The 22,147-nt window shown below is 38.5% G+C and overlaps 1 protein-coding gene across 1 annotated transcript in view; it reads right to left on the bottom strand.

Moving 5' to 3' along the window:
* Positions 1 to 22,147, bottom strand: part of KMT2C (lysine methyltransferase 2C) — a 162,981-nt gene that overhangs the window by 17,210 nt on the left and 123,624 nt on the right. The window contains exons 31-46 of the mRNA XM_029282953.1: positions 21,549 to 21,687; positions 20,926 to 21,140; positions 20,680 to 20,753; positions 19,337 to 19,519; positions 16,639 to 18,441; positions 15,447 to 15,748; positions 12,403 to 14,153; positions 10,975 to 11,086; positions 10,403 to 10,481; positions 9,993 to 10,056; positions 8,809 to 9,041; positions 6,916 to 8,619; positions 5,428 to 5,634; positions 4,124 to 4,288; positions 2,240 to 2,381; positions 1,022 to 1,160 (exon numbers count right to left, since the gene is read on the bottom strand). Coding sequence (XP_029138786.1) covers positions 1,022 to 1,160; positions 2,240 to 2,381; positions 4,124 to 4,288; positions 5,428 to 5,634; positions 6,916 to 8,619; positions 8,809 to 9,041; positions 9,993 to 10,056; positions 10,403 to 10,481; positions 10,975 to 11,086; positions 12,403 to 14,153; positions 15,447 to 15,748; positions 16,639 to 18,441; positions 19,337 to 19,519; positions 20,680 to 20,753; positions 20,926 to 21,140; positions 21,549 to 21,687 — 7,312 coding nt within the window. The remainder of the gene's footprint in view (positions 1 to 1,021; positions 1,161 to 2,239; positions 2,382 to 4,123; positions 4,289 to 5,427; positions 5,635 to 6,915; positions 8,620 to 8,808; positions 9,042 to 9,992; positions 10,057 to 10,402; positions 10,482 to 10,974; positions 11,087 to 12,402; positions 14,154 to 15,446; positions 15,749 to 16,638; positions 18,442 to 19,336; positions 19,520 to 20,679; positions 20,754 to 20,925; positions 21,141 to 21,548; positions 21,688 to 22,147) is intronic.

Raw genomic sequence — 22,147 nt, 5'->3', positions numbered from 1 at the left:
CACTCATGTGAGTGGAGAACACGTGTGCTTGCATATGAAGCCCCACTGGCATGAGCAGAGGGCGCTTTTGCGCATATGCAAAGCTCCATTTATGCAAATGGAGCTTCATGTACTATAATAATAATAATAAAGTTGGAAGGGACCTTGGAGGTCATCAAGTCCAACTCCCTACTCAGGCAGGAAACCCTATACCATTTTGGACAAATGTGCTAGTGCCCTCCACTCACATGAATGAAGTGTCACCCATGAGCACAAGCGTCCTCCACTCAAGTGTTCTCCACTCGCATGCAAGTTCAAGTGCCTGCCACTTACGCAAATGGAGCTCAGCACATTAGCGCCCTCCACTTGCAAGTGTGGAAAGCCTGCATGTGAGCAGAAGCACCCTCCACTCAAATGCCTTCTGCTCGCGTGAATGGTGCTTCGCACACGAGCACAAATGCCTGCTATTTGCAAGAGTTGAGCTCCGTGTGCGAGAATAGCGCCCTCCACTCGCACCTGAAGCTGCATGCACCCACCACTCTCATAATTAGAGCAGTTTGTTTGCCTGCGCCTGCCACTCACATGTCCCCCACTGGACCAGGCTGCCAACCTAGAAAGGTTGGGGACCGCTGGACTAGACAACACTAGCTTTGCAGTCTGGTCCCAGAAATTTGCATTTTTCGTTTTCAGCAAATAAAGTTTGTTCAGTGACAGAACAGAGTTCTAACTTTCATTTTTAAAAATGGGAGAAACAGATCACAACTGAAAACCAATTTGAAACCTGGAAACTACATTACATGGACGAACTATAAAATAATGGGCTGAACTAGACCAAAGCCAATGGAAATTCCCAGCTTGTGTTGTAGATGGGGTAGCTTGCTGAGACATAAATTACAGATATTCCTTTGATTTATACATCAAAGAACTTAATAGCAAAAACATCATTATGGGAGTGCAAATTCCGCTCAGTATCAAAACACATGAGCAATAGTAAGCATAATATAATGTAAGCATAATATAATGCTTAAAAAAAAACACTTACCTGAGCTCTTCATGATTGTTATGAGGTGGGGTTGGAAGAGAAGCAGGGACATCCACACTCTTAGGACCCTGAATTATGGCCCTGGCTAACAAATCGTCCTGTGGCCTGAAAGGCAGCTGAAACTGCTTTGAACCTAAAGCTTTGGCAACGGAAAGGATGCACAGATTAAACAAATGATTTTAAACATTTACCTGATTGGACTGGATTAATGAATGGTTACATGCATCTCTGAAGAGCCAGATAATGTTTTGCTAACATTTAGTAACATCCAGCATATTCTATGTGTAGGCTATTCCAGATTCAATTTGGAATAGGTCATACTTGGACCAAAATATGTTTCTTTTGCCTGAATCTGAACATGTGTTTGGAACAAGCATAGGGATCCCATAGAGGTAGAAAACAGGAGGGAAAAAGTAAAGACAGCAATGATGGTGAAAGGTGAAGCAAGGAAGATGCTCGAGGCAACTGAGGGGAAGGGCAAGTAAGTCTGGGCCAGTTTGGATTATTTATATTTATTTCTTTAATATCCAGATTTTATTATTTTTATAAACAATTCAAGGCAGCGCACACACCTAATACTCCCTCCTCCTCCTATTTTTCCCACAACAAAAACCTTGTGAGGTGGATTGGGCTGAGAAAGAGTGACTGGCTCAAAGTCATCCAGTCGGCTTTCGTGCCTAAGGCGGGACTAGCACTCACAGTCTCCTGATTTCTAGCCTGGACTGTGCTGTGTCCGAATTTAATTAGGGATGTTGCACTGAAGGAAAGGGAAGTGAAGCTGATCAGTGGGAGACTGGAGCAGAGGAAAAGGGCAGAGAAGACTGAGATACATCAACCTTGTCCTATTTGACTTGCAAGACCCATGAAGAATCTTGCTTGGTTGAAACCTACAAGAATCAAAATAAGAACATCTTGGGGAAAAATAGCTCATAGTTTCCTCATTTTCCTTTAACCATAGTTTGCCCAGGAAATAAGGAAACCAAAGCTGGGAGATTTTCCATGATTGAGTCCATATTTATGAAATAGCTTTCCCCCTTGGAAGACAGATTAGCCCTGACTTTTTGGGCTTCCAAGGTGGAGATCTTCCATTTTTTTAATTTAACAGGTATGTTATTATACATCTCCAATTTTATTGATTATTGCCATTAAGTCATTGTTGAGTCATTGCAACCACATAGGCAGACTTTCTACGTAGCGATGTGACAGCAAACATCTTACCATCAGGTCCTCCCATCATTCCAGCTTTGGTAGCAAGTTCTTCAGTCGTTGCAAATCCATTTACAATTTTTTGGCAAGTCACAGGTGGAGGTGTAGGAGGAAGGGATGCTGGAGGTGTGGGTGGGTTACTGAGATTATTTTGCTGCATGAGAGAAGATATTTTCAATTAGTTTTCCAAAGGATTGTTGGGTAAACACACATATTTAATAATAAAACTAACTATGAAGTAGCAATCAAAATGCATACATATTAATGTAGTTCAGGCTGAACACCAAACTATAGTTTTAGTACTATGATATGCAAATGAGGTAACAGGACTTTCATTTTCTTATTTCCACTCTGTAACTAGTAACTATTAATAGTTACTAGAATAGTAAAGTAATTATTTTTTGAGTTTTCTATTACACCAAAGTTTACAATTACTTGCCAAACATACAAATTATGACTGGCACTACTTGTAGGACAAATACAAATCATAATTTCTATGTTCTGTTTGCCATTCTGCATCAAGAGCATATATCAAGTAAGGAAAGAAATTGATCATACTGTTTTTGTTTGAGAACTGGCTCCCCAGTTCTTACTGAGAATGAGGGATGAAAGCATCTTGTTCAAGAGCAGATTTTAAGGTAATCTTCTGCTAACAGTGGGGCACTGGTGAAAGTGAAGCTTTGTGCCAGAATAGGCATACATCAAAAACCACTATTTTAAAAACTAACCTAGAACTAGAGTGGGATATATTGATTTGCTTAAAGTTTTGTTATTTGCCTTTTAGAACAATTCTATTTTGCTGGTTTTTACCCCCTCTGTTGATGTGGCTTTTTTTGTTAGTTTTTCCAGAAAAGATGTATCTAATGAACAAAACACCTATATTTAAATGTGGGTTTAAAGTAACACTCCCTCACATTGGTTGATTCTTATATCAATGGCATAAACTCTACAGAAAAGCATGCAAAAACAAAGTAACAAGGAGTGTATTCTATCTGCAATACTCAATTGCAGAACAAGGAGTGTATTAGAACAAGGAGTGTATTCTATCTGCAATAGTCAATTCTGTTCCCAGCAGGAGACATTCAGGCAATGCTGCCATCTTTATTTTTTAGTTATGGATTTCATATCCTATCATTGAGTTAAGTGGCTTTGACATCTCTAAAAGCAATATGTAAATTAACCAGTAACAAGTAGAAGAATAAAAATAATAGCTGTCAGGGGAACAAAAGTAACATCAACTTCAGATATTTCAAAAAACTCCTTGAAGACTAGAGTGGCTTCGCTGGTTTCTGAAAAGGGCACAACAATAGATTCTGGGAAAATCTCCTGGTCACCAATTACCATTTGCTGACCTCCAAAAGGAGACACCATTACGGAAGGGCCTCGTGATGGCCTCTTAAATATGCGCAAAACAGCCTTAGTTCTTTAATTTTTTATTTATTTAGAAAATTTATATTGCTGCCTACTCAAGGCAGCTTACACAGATATAAAAACACCATATAAAAGGAATAATAATAATAAAAATAATAAAATAACCCCCCCCCCACACACACACGCTGTCGACAACACACATTCAAACTAGCCATTAAATGGGCTCCATCCCGCTTTGGGTTCTGCCTGCTGGCAGAACCAGGTCTTCAAACTCACAGATGGCATTTATGTCTAAAGACAGGACTAGAACTCACAGTCTCCTGGTGATTGATCTAAAGTCACCCAGCCAGCTTTCATGCCTAAAATGGGACTAGCATTCATAATCTTCTGGTGCTTTAACTACTAGAGCAAACTGGCCATAATTTTTCAATTATGGTCTCAAGAAATCCTGAAGTATATAAAATAATGAATCCCACTTTTATTTCTTATAAAATTTTGAGAGAATTACATAGAAAAATAATACACCTTGTAGATTAGCTGAGAATAGTAATCAGATACCCCATCAAGTGTAGCACTACCGAAAGCTCCCACAAGCCGACTTCCACTACTCTGATGGCTGCTACCATATGGAAGAAAGTGGGTGAAGCTCACTCCAATCATTGGCTCCATTAAAGGCAGCAAGGAGAGTTGCTGGAGGAAAGATGCATAATTATGATTATTGTTCTTGCAAGCCGATCACAATTGATAAAATTACACTAAGAAGATTGCTACTTTTAAAAGCTTAAGCAATCCAGATACAAGCATTTCAAAGTTATCTTACACTAAGCAAAATCTACCAATATTGTGCATCCTAACTTTTATACATTGTTCTTAAAAAATAAATAATTTTGCCAGACATAAGGGCTCCCAAATGCAGCAACTGTTGGAGAAGCTTTAGTCTTAATACTGTATTTTCAAGATACAAAAAATTGTTCACAATGAAAATGCATCTAATAAAAATTCTTTCATCATCATCATCATCATATCAAGACTGATCTCCAGATTGCAATTTTGTTCTAAACTGTCAAGAGTGTCATAGCTGCTAATGTAAAAAAATTAAGCAATAAGAAAATGTTGTTTTTAATCTTTTCTCCCAAAAAACTTTTTCTTCACCAATATAGCCTTTAATCCATTTCTTCTTTGTGTCATATCTCTCAGCAGCAAGGACTTGTATTACAGCAAACAAACTTTCTTTGTTTGTCTTCAAGGAAAAACAAAGAAAGTCCAGTTGCCTCTTGAGAAAGCACCTTTGGGACAACCATGACCTGGATGACCGAGAATCTCCATCGACATAGAAATAGAACTTCTTTAGGATGATCTGCTCCTATCCTGGCCCATCATTTTTTCCCAGTGGTGCACTCTATCACTGCTGTAATAAAAGTCCTTGCTGCTGAGAGATATGACACAAAGAAGAAATGGAATAAAGGCTATATTGGTGAAGAAAAAGTTTGGATTTCCATCTCTGTGGTCATTAAGAGTCAACATCAACTTGATTACATGATGGCATGAAATCAATCAATCAATCCAATAAAAAGTGACCTATTAGAAGGGTCACCAAGAAGAAAATGATCTTCTAGAATATTCTATAATAAATGCAAGAAGCGGGTAAGCATCAAATGAAACCTAGGAATGGTCAAGCCTGTATTTCCACATATGTAAGAGCTTTGAACAAGGAAACATGGTAAAAACAGAACACAGATACCTAAAAAACCAAATATAAGATGAAATTTTCAATGGCTTTCTACTTCTTCCAAAACTTTTCATAATGGATTGTTCTTTTCAGTGCTCACCTGTTTCAACTGCATGAAAGTTTCTGTGTTGGGAAAAACTGTGTGTTTTTCTTCCTCCTTTTTTTTCCTTTTAGGCCGAGATGTTGCTTTTTCACCTGTCCTCTGAGTTCGTTTGTTCCTCTGTTTCTTTATTTCATGTCCTAAATCTCCTCTCTGAACTTGGCTGTTACCACAACTAAATGAGCCTTGTAACAGGTTCCCCAATGGCTGGTTAAGGAAAAAGCAAATATATCATATTACTTTAATAGAAATCCTAAATGTTCAAAACTCAGACCCTATAAATTGAACACTAAATTTGATAGACTATCTACCTCCCTACCTCCTGCCCAGGTCACCTAATGATGATCACAAAGATAAATATTGATGAACATACAGTTTAACTGCATCCTCATTTCCCTTAACGAAGTTCAAAATCAGACATAAAAATTGAAAGAAGGAGAACCAACTACCTTCAATTTCCCAAAGGAATCAGAGTTGGATTGAGACTGAGCCTCAGAGGTCACAACAAATAGCACAAAGCTTTCCCCGTTACTATCATGATTGGAAGATGTTTTCCCATTGGCCAGAGACATTGGAATGTTGGGGAGGAAAGCACCTGTTTTGTTAAATGCAATAGTCCTCACTTAGTAACCCCAACTGAGACTCAAACTCAAGACATTGAGCAACATGGTTACTAAAGGAGACATCATGCAACCAAGATGGATTTATGATATTACTTTCCATTTGGCTGTTAAGCAAGTCATCCTGTGACCATGACTACTGATTTTACTGCTGGCTTCTCCACTGATTCTGCTTGCTGGAAGCCAACTGTGAAGCGTACAAATGTTTTATGATTATGAGAGGATTGTTCATAAAATGTGAGGATTGTTCATAAAATTACTTTTCAGTGCTGTTGTAACTTCAAATGATCATTAAACAGAGCAGACATTAAGCAAGGACTACCTCTACACACTGTTGAGGATAATCAAAGACCTGTTAATCAAAGATGAAAGTTTTGTCTTTCATGTCTAAGCTAGGAGAGGAGTGGAATGTGGATAAAGGGAGGGTGATGGGAATCTAAAATCATGCCTCTGCATAACAAACCATGTTTTATAATGACATCTGAAATAGCTTAATAATCAAGAGAAAGTAAGATGTCTGACATAGCTTAATAACTAAGAAAAAGTAAAAAGTCCAAAGGAACAGTTGTATTCTCCTTCTACATTGTTGTAAATCTCATTAAATGATACCTTATTCAAAGGAAACTGCATAGCATTTAATTACTTTAGTAGTTTTTTTAAAAAAATGTACTCAATTTTTGCATTCATGTTATATATGAAATTATAGATAACAAAAATGGCAAAGCTGTGGTAAAAATCTATCTAAATTGCTAAGAAAGATATATCTGTTATACCCAGCAACAAATAGTTGTGGACACCAACAAAGTACTTCCTACCATATACTTTCCAATATCCTGAAAATCAAGCTGTTATTATAAAAAATGTTTACCATGCTGCTTTCAGCCAAGTCCTGTTTTTCAATTAACTTGTTCTCCTCGGCATTCTCTGGAAGGTGGAAGCTGCTATCTGGTTTCTGATTGATGTGACGGGTGGCTGTTTTGTTCTTAAGCAGGTGTTTGAGGAGTTCATTCCCTGACTCCACTTTTGCAGGTGGTGTGTTGACAGGTGATGCCAGCTTCTGTGTAGGAAGGGAATTCTGAATGGCAGCTTTATCATCTTCCACGTCAACATCCTTTTCTGTCTTTGTCTTAGACTCAGTTTGACTGGAGCACTGATCATTGTCTGCCTTTTCTGGTCTGATTTCCTGAAGGCTTGCAGAAATATCGGTCTTGGTATCGGTTTCTGGGTTTAGACTTGATGGTTCAAGGAGTTGGTTTTGTGGCAAATTGCTTTTAGCAAGTTGACCTTTCAGTTCTAAGGAAGACTGACTCTCTGCAGCATTTGGTGTTGCTGCATCTGGCAGTTCTTCTTTTTCCGTTTCTCCCGAGTTGCGTGCAAGCTCACCAGAAGTGCTAAGAGTTGGGGTGGACACAGCATCCACAACTACTGGAGTTGGAGGAGCAGTTATATCCGAATGAGGCGTGGATGGTGTATTCACAGAGTCAGTGTCATCCTCTTTTTTCTTCTTTCTTGTTCTTTTCTTTTTGCCCTTCTCCTCAGGAATGATATCAGAATATAGCTGAATCAGAGATGGATTTGTCCCAGCAAAGTTTGTTCCAGGTGGCAGGCTCGAGTCCTGACCACAGACTGGACCACTGCTTGTTCCTGGAGAAACTGCAGGCACACCAGTGGCAAACTGAGGCCTAGGCAGGGACTGGGTAAAACTGACTCCAGAAATACTTCCATGGGACTGCTTAGCAGAATGGTAAGCAGAGCTTCCACCTTGAACTGGGACTGAATCAGATGCAAAAGGAGAAGATCCAGTCTGCTGCTGCTCACTGCACGGTGGAAAAGGGGCCGTGGGAGGAGAACTTAAGGGTCCTGATTGCAAAATTGATCCTATCTGCTGCTGCTGTGGTGGTGGCGGTGGCGGTTGCTGCGTAGACTGCTGAAGGGGCTGTGGTGGCCTCATAAAATCACCAGGTCGATCCGAACCGAGGTAAGGTATTTGAGGGAAGGATGTTCTAGCATTTAATTCAGAGCCCACTGTGCCATGCTGTTCCATTTCTATCCTCTGTTGCAGTGCTCTCTGTCGATCCACTTCCTGCATAAGCTGGATTCGTTGCCTTTCCTGCTGCTCCCGCAAACGCTCTTTTCTCTCTCGTTCCTGGAAGCTTTCGCTAAATGGGTTATTGTCCTCAAATTCCACACGAGGCGGGGGACCCGACTGCACAGTGGGGCTGGGGGCTAACACAGAAGCAGGTGTCCCAGGATTAACTGGCAGTTGGGGGATTGGAGGGGGCATTCTTGGCGCATTATGGGAGAAAAACACTGGAGTGTTTGGAGGTTGCCAGCCAGGCAAGCCTGGGATTCTAGATGGATTGGGTTGGCCAACAGGGTGCTGTGGATGCTGAAGCTGCTGGGATATCATTGGGAAATTCTGCTGACCCATGGCTGGTGAAGACCCTCCAGGGACCATGGGGGGCTGCGAAGCAAGGCCTGGCATCCCTGAATGGGGTCCCATTCCACACTGCTGCTGTTTGATGCGGTATTCTTCAATCAGCTCTGTGTGCTCCTTTTGCTGCTTTCGTATCTGCAAAATTCAATTCTTATTTAATTCTAGTATAATTTTTAATCATCTTTACCCTGCCTTTATTATTTTCATAAATAACTCAAGGAAATGAACATACACAATACTTCCTTCCTTCGCCTATTTTCCCTACAGCAAGGCTCACTATTGCAAGATCCTTTTATGAATCGCATGGAACCTAAGAGCTCTTACCTGTTCAAGCTGTTTTTGGACCATGCTCTGCTGCTCAGTGACGTGTTTCAGCTGCTCTGCATCCTCCTCTGGGAACTCACGCCCAGCTTTCTTTGCTGTGCGCTGTTTTGCAGAGAGGGCTTTCTTTGATTTTCGGTGTGCTCCAATTTGCTCTTCAAGATACTTCTGCTGCATTTGAAGAAGCTGCTGCGTTTCCTGTAGCCATTCCTCATATTGCTTTCTATATGAATCATCTGGGATTAAAAGATAACAAATCCCATGTTCCTTCCAAAGATTCAAGTGTTAAAGGGAGATCTTTATTTTTCAAGTGTGTGGTTGCTTTGGGCCATGTTGTTATTACAAAGAATTCTTCCACTGACCATCAGGCTATTACTAGCATCCATAAAACATGTTTTCAAGCAAGCTACAGAAAAGGGATCTGCACTTGCGCTCTCCCAAGATGTTTTATGTTCACCATACTATAGGTAGTTTCTACCATAATTGATCCTGGAATCATGGTCATAAACTGAGCAGGCCCTCAACAGGTGATCATGTGACTGACCCGATGTTATTATTATTATTTTTTTGCAATAGTTGTTAAAAGAATGTGGAAGTTGTAAAGTGAATGCTGCAGCCAATAAGCAAACCCGTTGTTTGCAATTGGGAGTTTTTGATGGAAACCAGAAGTAAACCAATTTCCAGCCCAAAATACCACAAGCTGTGGTCATGTGACCACGGGATCCTGCAAATAGCTTAAATGCTAGCTAACTGACGAGTGTCCAAAATGCAATCATGTGACCACAGGCTGGGGGCAGCCATCAGAATTTCAATCACTAAGCGACTGGTCAATAAGAAGGTCTGAAACATATTTTCCTTTCAAAGTACGTTTTAAACAATGGAAAAAATATAAAATATTTTAAAGAAATGCCAAAGTAGCTTTTATAAGGCAAAAAAGGGTCATGTTTATCTTAACCTAACCAATGGTCCATTACTTTTTTAAAATCAGTGATCAGGCTGAATACACAATATTAAGTCTGTAAAAAATTAAGCACATGAATGAATATCTAACTACTCATTAATAATCAAAGTTACTGGGAGAAATTTCAGTAATTTACTGTATTTTAGATGTTGTATTATTCTTCAATTACGGCTGAGTTTAGAAACCAAGCCCCAAGAACATAGCGCATGAACAGAGTTATACTTACTTACAAATCCAGGACCAAAATTTGGAGGATTTGGTCTAGACATCTGAGGTGTTAGGCTACCATCCTTAAAGGAGAGAAAAAAAGTTAAGAAAACTTCTTGAGATGATCTGAGCAACGGCATGTGGAGTTTTGCAGCGCAGAAGCAGCCTCCATGCACAATGATGAATCAGCTATCTCTCTCCATTTCTAACCCTTCCCCCAATAAATAAAGCCGCTATCACTGCAATCAGAAGCAACAATCACCTATAAGACAGGGAAAGGCAGTATTTCAGATTCAGCCAAACCCATCTATAAAGTCCTGTACAAGAACAGCTGGGGATTTGGTTCCTACTTTAACAACTAAACACACTGCCCTTAATAATTATTATTTTGAATGGCTTCACTACAGATCTCAGGAAATATTTTATTACCTGTGTAACAGCTTGTGGTATTAGATGCTGGCCTTCATTGCTCTGGGCTCCAGGTCCTGCCTGACCCATAAAGGCAAATCTAGTAATAGGTAAAGGAAAATAACCATTTGGTTTATTTGTTATTCAACTTGTATTAATGAAGAGATCATAATCTCAAACAATTCCATCATAATATATAAATCAGATGATATTTCTTCATCTGTACCTATCATTATTTTAAGTTTTCATAATCAAGATTGTTTCCTTTTCTGTCTTATAGTTGATTTCATCATTACCAGTCATTTCGTGCCTGCCTGCCTGCCTACCTGCCTGCCTACCTGCCTACCTGCTGCCTGCCTACCTGCCTGTCTGCCTGCCTGCCTACCTCCCTGCCTGCCTGTCTATCTATCTATCGTACAGAACAGAAATAAGAAGGAAATAACATTCAATGACAGAATTTTATAAATAAATTCATTAATATCTCCACAAGCAAGATCTGAACATATAATTAAGGAGAAAATCTGCACTTTCATATTGGTATCTAAGAGAACAATACTGTATCGTTTTAGGCAAAAGTATTATTTTTCACCAACCTGTTCATGACCAATGGTGGCATCCCCATATTGTTCTGTGCCATAACCTTATTGATCCCTTTCAAAGCTACCATTTTTGCCTTCATTATAGGATCAGTAATTGCATCAAAATCTAAGAAAACAGAATGTTAGAATATATTATGTTTACAAAATATTCAAATCATATTAATTACAATTCTGTTGAACTATAGTCTTTTCATATTTATATCTGCTAATCAATTCAGTGTTATTTTTGTTTTAAGAAAAAAGTTGTGAATTTGAAAAACTGTTCCCATGGATATATTGAATTTGTTTCAGACCACAAACTGAATCATTTTACACTCAAAGTTTACATGACCTTAGACTAAAATTGGATACCAACTGGTGATTCAGATAAATATTTTGGCAGAAGCAGAAACACTAAACTGTCAATTTTTCCCTTAATGCCTACACTGAATTAGTGCCAGGAATTAAATGCAATTTGTTTTCAGAATGGAAGGGATGTAATCATATTTGTGTGTGTGTGTGTGTGTGTGTGTGTTTGCATTAGGGCAATTCTCAAGAGTTCCAACAAGTACATACAGTAAATCAAAGAACAAAAGCAATCAACTCTTTGCATAATCTGTACAATTTTTTTTAGAAAGACTATTAAAAATTAATACAGGTAGTCCTCAACTTACAACCATTCGTTTCCAAACCATTCAAAGTTACAACAGCATTGAAAAACATGGAATTATGATTGTTTTTCACATTTAGACCGTTGCAGTATCTCCATGGTCACATGATCAAAATTTGGACCCTTGACAACTGGCATGCATTTAAGACTGTTGCAGTGTCCTGCAGCCATGTGATCGTCTTTTGCAGCCTTCTGATAAAGGGAAGCCAAGTTCACTTAACAATCACATTAGTAACTTAACTGCACTGATTCACTTAACAACCATGGCAAGGAAGGTTATAAAATGGCCAAAATTCATTTAACAACTGTCTTGCTTATAGAAATTCTGAGTTCAATTATGGTCATAAGGCAAGGTCTACCTGCATCCAAATTTTGTCTTTATATTCAGCTTTTTGAAAGGCAACAAAAAACTGTTTTGTTGTATTTCTGGGGACTGAAATTGCTGGCTTACTCCTAATTTTTCATTTTCTTGGTAATGGTTTTAATGTTTGCTTTAATTATTTTATTGTTTTTTTTGGTAATTATACCTAGAAGCTAATGAACTGCAGGAAATAAAATCGGTGCCATCAATCAACTACATAAATACGTATCTACAGAAAGATCCCTTAATACAAACTATTTAACAATCATAAGTGCCTTAACTCATCTACACATCCCCAGAAATGGAGAGGTGTTAACATTCATGACAACTGAGAATGAGATTTATTTGCTCATCTAGTTTGTATGCATACCCGGCCAACATTACCATGGTTGGAAAAGTAACAAAAACATACCAATGTTGGGGAAAAATGGCTCAGACCGCTGGCGAATCATGGCTTGCATCTGTCGTTGCTGCTGCTGCTCTTGCCTTTCTTGATCCAAAAGATCTTGCAGCAACAGAGGCTGCTCTTCCAAAAGCAGAGGTCTCTCCCGATTCTGCTGTTGGACCAATGTCTGAGGAAGTACCAGCTGCTGAGAACCAGGGATACTGCTAGGAGAAGGCCTATTTCCAACAGGCCCTGTTTGACTTCCAGGCTGCCCTACCCCCAAATTGGGATTGAGGGGCTGGCCAGAGATAAAGGCTGGATTTACTGCAGTCCCTTGTGAAAAACTGTGGCTTACTGCTGGAACCATGTTCACTTCAGGTAACACATTTTCCATGTTTTGACTGGTGGATGTAATTAAAGTTACGGGATTTGTTTGGGCTGTCCGGAAGGAGTGAGAAGGAGAATCTAATAACCTCGTATCAGGGTTTTCTGAATTGCCATGAGTGAGTAAGCTGGTAAGAACTGGAGTAGATCCAGGGGTATTACAAGCATTTGTTGTATTTTGAGTAGGCAACTGAACTGCATCTGGACTGGACACTGTGGTTTCCGCATTCATATCTACTTTATCAGTTGCTTCCACGTTACAAGACAAAACAGATTTAGTTTCTCTATCATGCTGAGCACTAGAAACTGCGACATTTTTGTCAATTTTTTCATGTTTACATTTAGCTTCTTCAATTGCAGAAAGCACTTCTGTTTTAGTCTCACTGTTCTCAGTAGCTTTTTTCTGAGGCGGAACAGACCCTTCAGGAACAGAAGTTTTATCATCTGGTTGTTTCTGCAGACTGTCTTCTCCCTTGCCATGTATATCATCTATGGGGACATTAAGATCCAGCTCTTCATTAAACATACCCTTTTTGTCACCCAAGTCATGGTCTGGATCAGTATATGCAATTATGTCAAATTCTCCTGATCTCAGAAGATCATCAAGATGACGGTCATTAGTTTCAAGATTATCTAATGTGTCCAGTTCATCACCTTTATCTTCTGCATCTAAATTTAAATTTTCAAGATCTTCATCAACCAAATCCTTAACCTCAACACCATCAAGGTCTTTAACATCTAAATCTTTCACAGAGGGATCATCAGGATCAAGTTTTTCTTCTAAGATATCAGTAGGCTGACTGGGCATTCGCAAGCCGCTTGTTTCATCAGCAGGTCTTGTGATTGGCAAAGAGTCTCCTCGAAATGCATTATTTATTGATGGATGATTTAAGGAACACATGACTAGTGCAGATGGATGACTTGGATTCATTTTATCCTGCTGGGATGGTGATAAATGCTCCAAACCTGTTGAAATCTGCAATGGATTATCTGAATTTTGAGAATTACATCTTGTGGGTTCTAGGTGTCTTGGCCCCTGACAATCCTGTCTAGGTAGAAGTTCAGTTTGTTGTTGATGCTCAGGAGCAGTGTTCATAACAGTAGATGAAGAATTAAAAGGCAGTCTTGGTCTGACTTCAGGTGCTCTATGACAAAGCTCAATAAATGCCTGCCCCATTATATTGTGCTGTTGAACCTGGATACCTTGTGGTGGGAAATGCTGTGACAAGCCAATGGGATTATTCATTGGTGGTTTGTTAGGTAGTCTAGGCAGATCTATAGGCATGGATCTTCTAAACTGTGGTGGGACACCAGTATGTTGCATCTGTTGTGGTGGACCAAGAAAATGATCTTGACAAGGTAGAGGTCCATGGCCACCACTGGGAAAGCCAAATCTGGGAAAGAGAAAAACAAGCTTTTATTGAATCGAATTGAATCGAATTGAATGACCCACAGAATATTTCCTACATAATGAATAAATACAATAACTGTGTAGCTAATTTTCACATAAATAAAATTAATGACATCATTGAGCTGATTTTCACATTATCCATTTACTACTAAATGGATAGTAGATGATCACTCTCTGTATATAATAGATGATCACTCTCTGTATATAAATAGATGATCACTCTCTGTATATAATCCACTAAAAATAGATGATCACTCTCTGTATATAATCCACCAAAAACCTTTTATGCATATTTTGAAGAACTACAGAATTAATGTAAAAATATAGAGTTAAAAAGGCAACATGTTGTGCTTTAAACCTTGATTAAATTGCCAGAGAAAAGATGTAAATTAAGGCGAATTAATAAAATTATAATGAATTCTCAGGCTAATTAATATAAGGGCAGAAAGAAAATTCCTACACTCCAAAATACCTAGACATATCTAGCAGCAAAGACAGTATTTTCCAGACATAATCATATTTATACATGACATGGAAAGTAAACATTTACGTACCTTAATTTACAGACTATAAAATTATAATTTAATTCTAACATGCCAAAATGTTTTGGCCTCAAAAGTATTTTTGTGCTTGGTTCATTATTTTACAAAATAAAAAGAATATTTAATAAAATATTAATTCAAGTTTAAGTGACTGCATGTAACGTTTAGTATGTTGGCTTGTATTACATTCAAGTACTATTTTAAACCACATACTATTTAAGGAGATTGTTAAAAGTAATAAAGATTTGTTTTTAAACAGTTGTTCCTGTTCCTAAACTCAACATATAACAGTAATGCCACCAATGGAAGAGAGGAAGTTATATATGTAAGTCAATACCTGTTACTCACTACCTCATCACATTTTTTATGTTAGATTACTGTTGCAGAGTTGCATTTATTCTCCACTCTGTTTTATCTTTATTTCAAACCTATAGACCTTTTCTCATTTAAACATTCCAAATAATACTTGCTTTGCCAAGAGCCAAACTTATTGGCAAATACCCTTTTAGGCCCATCAACAACCCCTATGAGATGCACTTTAGAGAAAATGGCCAAGCCCTCAATCAAGCTACTTTTTGCCTTTCCCATAAGCTCAGTCATATCATATCTATAGCACAATTTCTGCATTAAAATGAACATGCAATTTTTTTCTCGGTCATTCTGAATGACAAACATGCTTGTATTTCTTTATAACTAGCCCAAATTTAGTAAAGAGTGATAAAGTGTTTCTATACCTAATTCCATGAGGCCTCATCCCCATGCCACCAGCATCTCCTGGAAACTGAGGTCTATTCAGTTGCCCATCAACAGGAAAACCTGCCAGCCTTAGTCCACCTGGAGGAATGGTAGATGATCTAATGTTGCCTGGATACGGAGGTGGTGGTCGACTGAAAATCTGATTCAGATTTTCTTGCTGCCATGGTTGAATAAGTGCTGTTGGAGTTGATGCGGCAGGCTCCAGTGGGGCCTTTTCTTGACGGATTGCGTTTTTCTTTTGTTGCTGCTGCTGAAGAATAATTTCACGTAACTTCTGGCGCTGACAAGAAACAAAAAAAAATTATAATCTAATGTTAACTTAGAAACATTTTGCTTCTTTTGATAAAACATTGTTCCTTGTAATAGATCACATCCCTGTAGGCCACATATCTTTTTTACAAGCATTTGCTCAACTTTATTCATCCATCACACTTTAGATGGACTTAAAAAACATCTTACAAAATCTTAAAACATTAATCCTCTGGCTTAATATCAGTCTTTTGGCATTTGGTTTTAAATCTCTCTCTCTCCCTTCTTCTTCTTCTCTCTCTCTGTCACATTTCTACATTGCCCATCTCACCTCAGTAACTCTGGGAAGTTTACAATAAAATCCTGCAGTTAAGAAAGGATGTGTTGAAATACAGTGCCCTCAATCCCCAAGCCCAAAATATTATTATGATAAAACAAAAGAGTGTTTACACAATTCTCAAATCTTTGCAGAAGACAGGCTTGAAATTAGATTGAAATGACTCTATGCAAAAGGTCTCAATTAATTTAGCATTGAATTACACACAAGCATACTGCCCAACGCAAGAGTCTTAAGCATTAAATAATATTTTTTACAAATCTTAGAACAGCAGTTAACATAGATAAGTGCTTATTGATTCCAACCATATAAGGTGGGCGAAATATACAGATTTTAAAGCTCATTTCTACCTTCAATTCTGGTTAAGAAGAGATGCTGGATAATATTCACGCAATAAATATTTAATAAAGATAGGTCAATGTTAGCCAGAAGTTAGTCAGTTGAACATTTGTATCTTTTAGCTTAATAAAAGCAGTGATTTATTGAGACCGGCAGTCTCTTATGTTTCTAAAAACTATTCTTATATCCTTTCAACTATGTCACCTCAATATGAATCAGCATAACATCAAACAAGATAAATTCACCTGTCTTAGTTTCTCTGCATCTGTATGAGACATTGTGCTGTTCTGTATTAATCCTGTACTTGGGCCTGGGACAGAACCTTGTGTAGTCTGTGAAAATAGTTTTCCTTGCAAATTCATGGGTGAGTTTACAGAGGAATTGAAATTTCCTTCTGACCCACTTCTAGATTGGTCTTCTTGGGGGTGCTGAGCTGTTCCAAAGGTTTCTGGTTGAGATCTTGGTGTCACTGGAGGCTGATCAAAAGGATCACGTGAGGGATCATGGCTAAAAGAATCTGTCACTGTAGGCCCTGATAGCTTTGAAGACTGAGAAGGATCTGATGGCTTGACAAAAGTCCCAGATAAAGTCCTGCTCTGTGATGCCTGCAGATAAGGATCCCGATTTGACATGGGAATTGGTCTACTGAAAGTTTCCGAAATTCCAGACCTTTGAATTGCTGGTGACTGAGAATATGGATCATTAGTAACTGGCATTGGTGTACCTGGAGGCTGGGCATACAGATCAGAATGCCTCTGATTACCTGAAACCTGAGCAAATAAGTCTGCAGTCTGTGGAGGTCTTGGTGTGAGTGGCTGATGCATATATGGGTCAACTGGAACAGGTCGAGAGGGCTGGGCATAAGGATCTGAAGCAGGTCGAGGGGTACCAGGGGGCTGGGCATAAGGATCTGTGACAGGGCGAGGAGTGCTTGGGGGCTGGGCATATGGATCCTGAGCAATTGTTCTTGAAAGAGCTCCAGAATAATCACCCTGATTTCGCAATACTCTTTGTGGATGGGCAAAAGTATCCTTTATTGCTGAGTGGGAAGCCAACTGAGACTGGCTGTAAGAATCATTAGATGGATTGTGTGCAAAACTATCTACAGGCTTTGGTGTCAAAAGAGGCCTTTCATAAGGATCCACAGCTACTCTCCTTGAAGTAGGTGACATTTTTGTGTAAGAATCTTGCGAAGATGGATTTGGGCACGCTGGTGTTTTAAATGGGCTGGAATGCCCTTCAATAACAGATGTTGAAGTCAATGAAGGCCGTGAACATGAATCAGTAGAAGAGATCCGGGGTCTCTGAAAAGTATCACCGCCTGTTCTTGGAGGTAGCTTAGCAAATTGGTCACTGCTTGCCTGTTGTTCTGACATTAAAGGTGATCTTGACATCCCCAAAGGTTTAGAGAACTGTTCTGTTCCAATTACAGGTCTTGGTGTATCTGGAGGTTTTGCATAAGGATCACTGGTGCCTGGGGACAAGGAACACGAATCTCTGGCTGGTGATGGCCTCCTTCCCATTGATTCAGAAACTTGAGTTGGCCTGGATATTGAAGGCAGTGGACAGATCTCTGCTGGCGTAGCAGAATTTCTCCTGACAAATTTTTGATTTTGGTTAACAGGTGGTGGCCTGGGAGTTCCCACCATCTTTGCATATGGGTCAATCGGAGAAGGTGGCTGAGCAGAGGGGGAAGAAGAGAATGTTTGTTGTGATGGAGTCTGACAATGACCATCTTGAGCAGACATTCGATTAGCCGTCACAGGTGGAGGTGGGGCTTGGGGTTTTAGGAAAACATCAGAAGGAGTAGATGTAGAAGGGCCAGGCAACGGTTTTGCATATAATCCTTGCTGTGCAGGAGACATATTTCCATTGCTGGCCTGAGGGGTTAAAGGACTTTGCATCCCATTGCTAGGGGTATCTGAGCCTGGCTGGTTTACAAGCTGCTGTGATCCTAGTTGTTGCTGCTGCAGCTGCTCATTTTTCACTTGCTCAAGTTTCTGAGTTGCTTCAATTTTAGCTTGCTGTTTACTCTTTTGACGCATTTGCTGTTTTAGAAAATGAAAAAAAAAGTTAAAATTAAATAAAAACAAAGTAGTAAACCCACAGGCACATTTTAGTATTCTTTTTACACATATACAGACACACCCAGAGCACAGAAACCAATGGCAAAGCTTTAATTATTTTTTTTCATAAAGTCCCAACTGAAGTTATTAAAAGTAGATATCTTTGAATACCAGAAGATTATATTAAAAGTGAACATGACAGTTAAATGCTATTAAAAATGATTTCAAAAGCCCTATCTAAAGTTTCACCCAAGCCACCCAACACTTTTTGGAGATCTCCCATTCAAATCTTGCTTTATGTGCAATTTTGTTTCTAAAGGTGGATGCAAACATAACTGCAGGGCATGCAACACTCCCTGACACCCCCAAAAAGGTAAGTTCAGCTTCATCTGATTATTGTGAAGTTTGAATTCAATGCTGTAAAACAAAATAAAACCCTCCCCTGAAGAGTTGCATCCTGTAAACTTCCCAATGGAAGAGACTAGAAATTCTGCAATATGCAATTGTAACAATATGGAAATAAACAATTCAGACAGCTTCTATTAACCTCTAAACTAGCCTGTGTTGTCAGCATCTGCCATATTCCTCTAATGCCTATCACGTCTAAAAACATTACATATTTCATTACTTCCTTCTGCACCTATAATGAATCTTTACTGAAGACAGATATATGAATTCTGAGTTACTCAACCTTACATGATATGGGATTTCTGTTTGGAAACATGAACTTGTTTCAATTTATTTAACGTTCTATTTATGATACAAAAGCCACATCACATTTAGGCAGCCCATACCTACTGAACAGGGGCATAAAAATAAACTTCCATACCCTGCAGCTCCTAGACAAGCAGGAGATCAAACAGCAAATGCAACATACCTGCCTAAATTTCCATTCTTGCTCATGTTCAGATTCTCTCTGTTTTAATGGATCCTTGAAGAGTTCAGTTTCAATACGAGATCCAGGATCAATATTATCCTGCTGTTGCTGCCTCTTCATTGAATCATTGGACATCTGTACTTTGTTAATCCGTAAAGCAGCCCTATTATCTCTGGCTTTTTGCTATTTAAAAAACAAAAACAGAATTTACTTGGATACTGATTCATAAATAATTCATTTATTTATTTATCATTATCTCACAAATACTTAAACTGTATTTATTTGATTTAAAAATGTGTGCATGATTTAGTAAGTAACAAGGGAAATATTTATTTCACTAGACAAATACATAGTAGTTATATTTATGCAGACCCAGATGAAGGACAAAGTTGCCATCAACAAGAACAAACCAATAAATATTGAAATAGTAAAGGAGTATTTTTAATCAAGCCACATTTGAAACAGAAAATGAAATTCAGGAAATGTGGCCCTGCTGCATTCTAAGCCACAAGCAGGGTTTTTTATAATTTCCAAAAGTCTTAAGCACTTATTTCTAACTAAGATTCTTCCAACTGCATCTCCAGATGATCAAATCAATCAGGCTGTTATCAAAAATTGTATGTAAATTCCATATTAAAGTATTTTATAAAATGTTGCACAAAGCATTCACAAAATATGAACAACAACAAACCTTGAATGGCCTAAAAAGCAGATTTGGGAAATCAAAAAGCAGTGAGTACTGAGGAAAGCAAGAAACCTTAGCTGCCACTGATTTATGTCCTTGAGGAATGAAAGAAGACAATGCTTATTCTTAGAATGTTTCTTCAAATTAATCTATCAACTTGGCACTTCCAAAGTTGGGAACATGTAATGGAGAGTGAGATTTGAATAAAAAGGGTCTTCAAGGGTTCAGGCACTTATGTGTTTCTTGTTCTGCCTCTTGGGCAATCAAGGGGTCCAAGAAGTATGGGTTATTCATGTATCAAATCTTATTGTTGTTAGTCACACACCACTTTAAAGAAATCTAGACAGATCCATAAAGAAAGCCTTGCTCTCAGTCTGATCCAGTTGGACCTCTTGGATAGGAGTGGATCAGAAAGAGAGAAGAAGCCTAAACAAAAAGAAAAAAAAATCCATAAAATCAATTAAAATTCAGTGAATTATCATGGATCGTTGTGTAATCCACAGAGAAATCTCAAAAAATGCCTATTGAACAAGTTGGTTTTGCTGCAGAAACAATATGCTTTTTAGCAATTCACAGTTTAAACTAATTTTTAGACTAATTAACAGAAGCTGTAGGTAATGGGAAAATGTGTTTTCAGCAAAATGGAAAGGTTCATTACCACATATGGAGCTCTTTCTTGAGAGCTTGCTTTTCTCCATAGCTTGGCAATCTGCTTGACTCTGGTTGTCCAATCTGAGAACATGGAGAAGAGAAAGAAGACAGATGCATTCATCGGTACTAGATGTTAGTGACACATTTTGGAATATTATCTGAGTCATACGATATGTTAAAAAAATTAGAATACTCTGAAACAAAGTAGAGAGCCAACAGCCCTGCAAAAATTAAGTTTAAGTTAATAGCTTACCTGGAAACTCTTCTTTTAGGGTTGGAAAATTAATATTTGTGTATAAAACAGGTGCTACTGTTGCCATTTCACCAAGTGCTTCCTCTTTTTCCCATTTCAGAGTGCTCCTCTGTGCATTAGACATGGTATCATTTTCTCCTTCCAAAGGAGTTGCAGATGCAACCCAAGGATTGGTAGGATCATTTATCACTGCATTAAATACTGTGTTTTTATCTCTAAAATCATCACACACAAAAAAAGCATAGATATAAATTTTTTTATAAGACCTACACTGTCCCAAACCTTGTATTTTAAAATTACTAACAGTACTGGCACCCCTATGTTCTGGTTTCAGGGAGAAATTAAGGAGCCCAACCTTTTAATTTAATTCCATGTTAATGTAACTTCTTGCTGGTTGTGAGTTAAAAAAACATATTTTACCCTGTCATTATTATTTTTATAAATAGTTCAGGCCAGTGAACATATATAATGTCCCTTCCTCCTCTTGTTTTCCCCACAATAGTCATCATGTGAAGTGGGTTGGGCTGAAAGAGAGGAACTAGTTCAAAGTCACCCAAGTAGCTTTCATACCTAAGGCTGGACCAGATTTTTTAAAAAATACCTGATCTTTTAAATTTACTAACCTGGTATCGGCATAGGGTGCCTGTGTTATAGTAGAGAACGTTCCTAATCCACCTCCAGGCACTAAGGGTGTATGAGAGAGATGGGGAGTTTGTCCAATCAGGCCATTCATAAGTGGAACCCTTGAAAATGCATTCTCCCCTTGGAAGAAAAAAGTGGAAAAATAAAATTAATAACAACTACTTCAAGACCAATTTGTTGCTGGCAAGAAAACACAACAAGGTATAATTACAACATTTAGCTATACTTCCTGTTTTAGAATATTTCACATCCATTAGGCTAGTAAACCTCTGGTTCATGATTTCATAGAATTAGACTAAAGATTTAAAGGAACTATATATCTATCTAAGGCATAGTAGCAAATTCTTCTTCTTCTTCTTCTTGTGCCATATCCGTTATTGGACGTTGGCGATCCTGTTTTTATCAGCAGCCGCACGAAAAAGTGCTGCTGAGTTTTGTCCAAACCAGTCCCTTAGATTTTGAAGCCACGATGTTCTTCTTCTGCCTGGACCTCGTTTGCCTTCAATCTTTCCCTGGAGGATTAAATGGAGTATGCCGTATTTTTCTGGGTGTCGCATCACATGTCCGAAATATTCTAATT

This window comes from Protobothrops mucrosquamatus, unplaced genomic scaffold (genome assembly GCF_001527695.2).
Source record: "Protobothrops mucrosquamatus isolate PMUCROS unplaced genomic scaffold, P.Mucros_1.0 scaffold5, whole genome shotgun sequence".
NCBI classification, from domain to species: Eukaryota; Metazoa; Chordata; class Lepidosauria; order Squamata; family Viperidae; genus Protobothrops; species Protobothrops mucrosquamatus.
The sequence above is the reverse complement of the archived record's forward strand: the minus strand, read 5'-3'. Positions and strand labels throughout refer to the sequence as shown.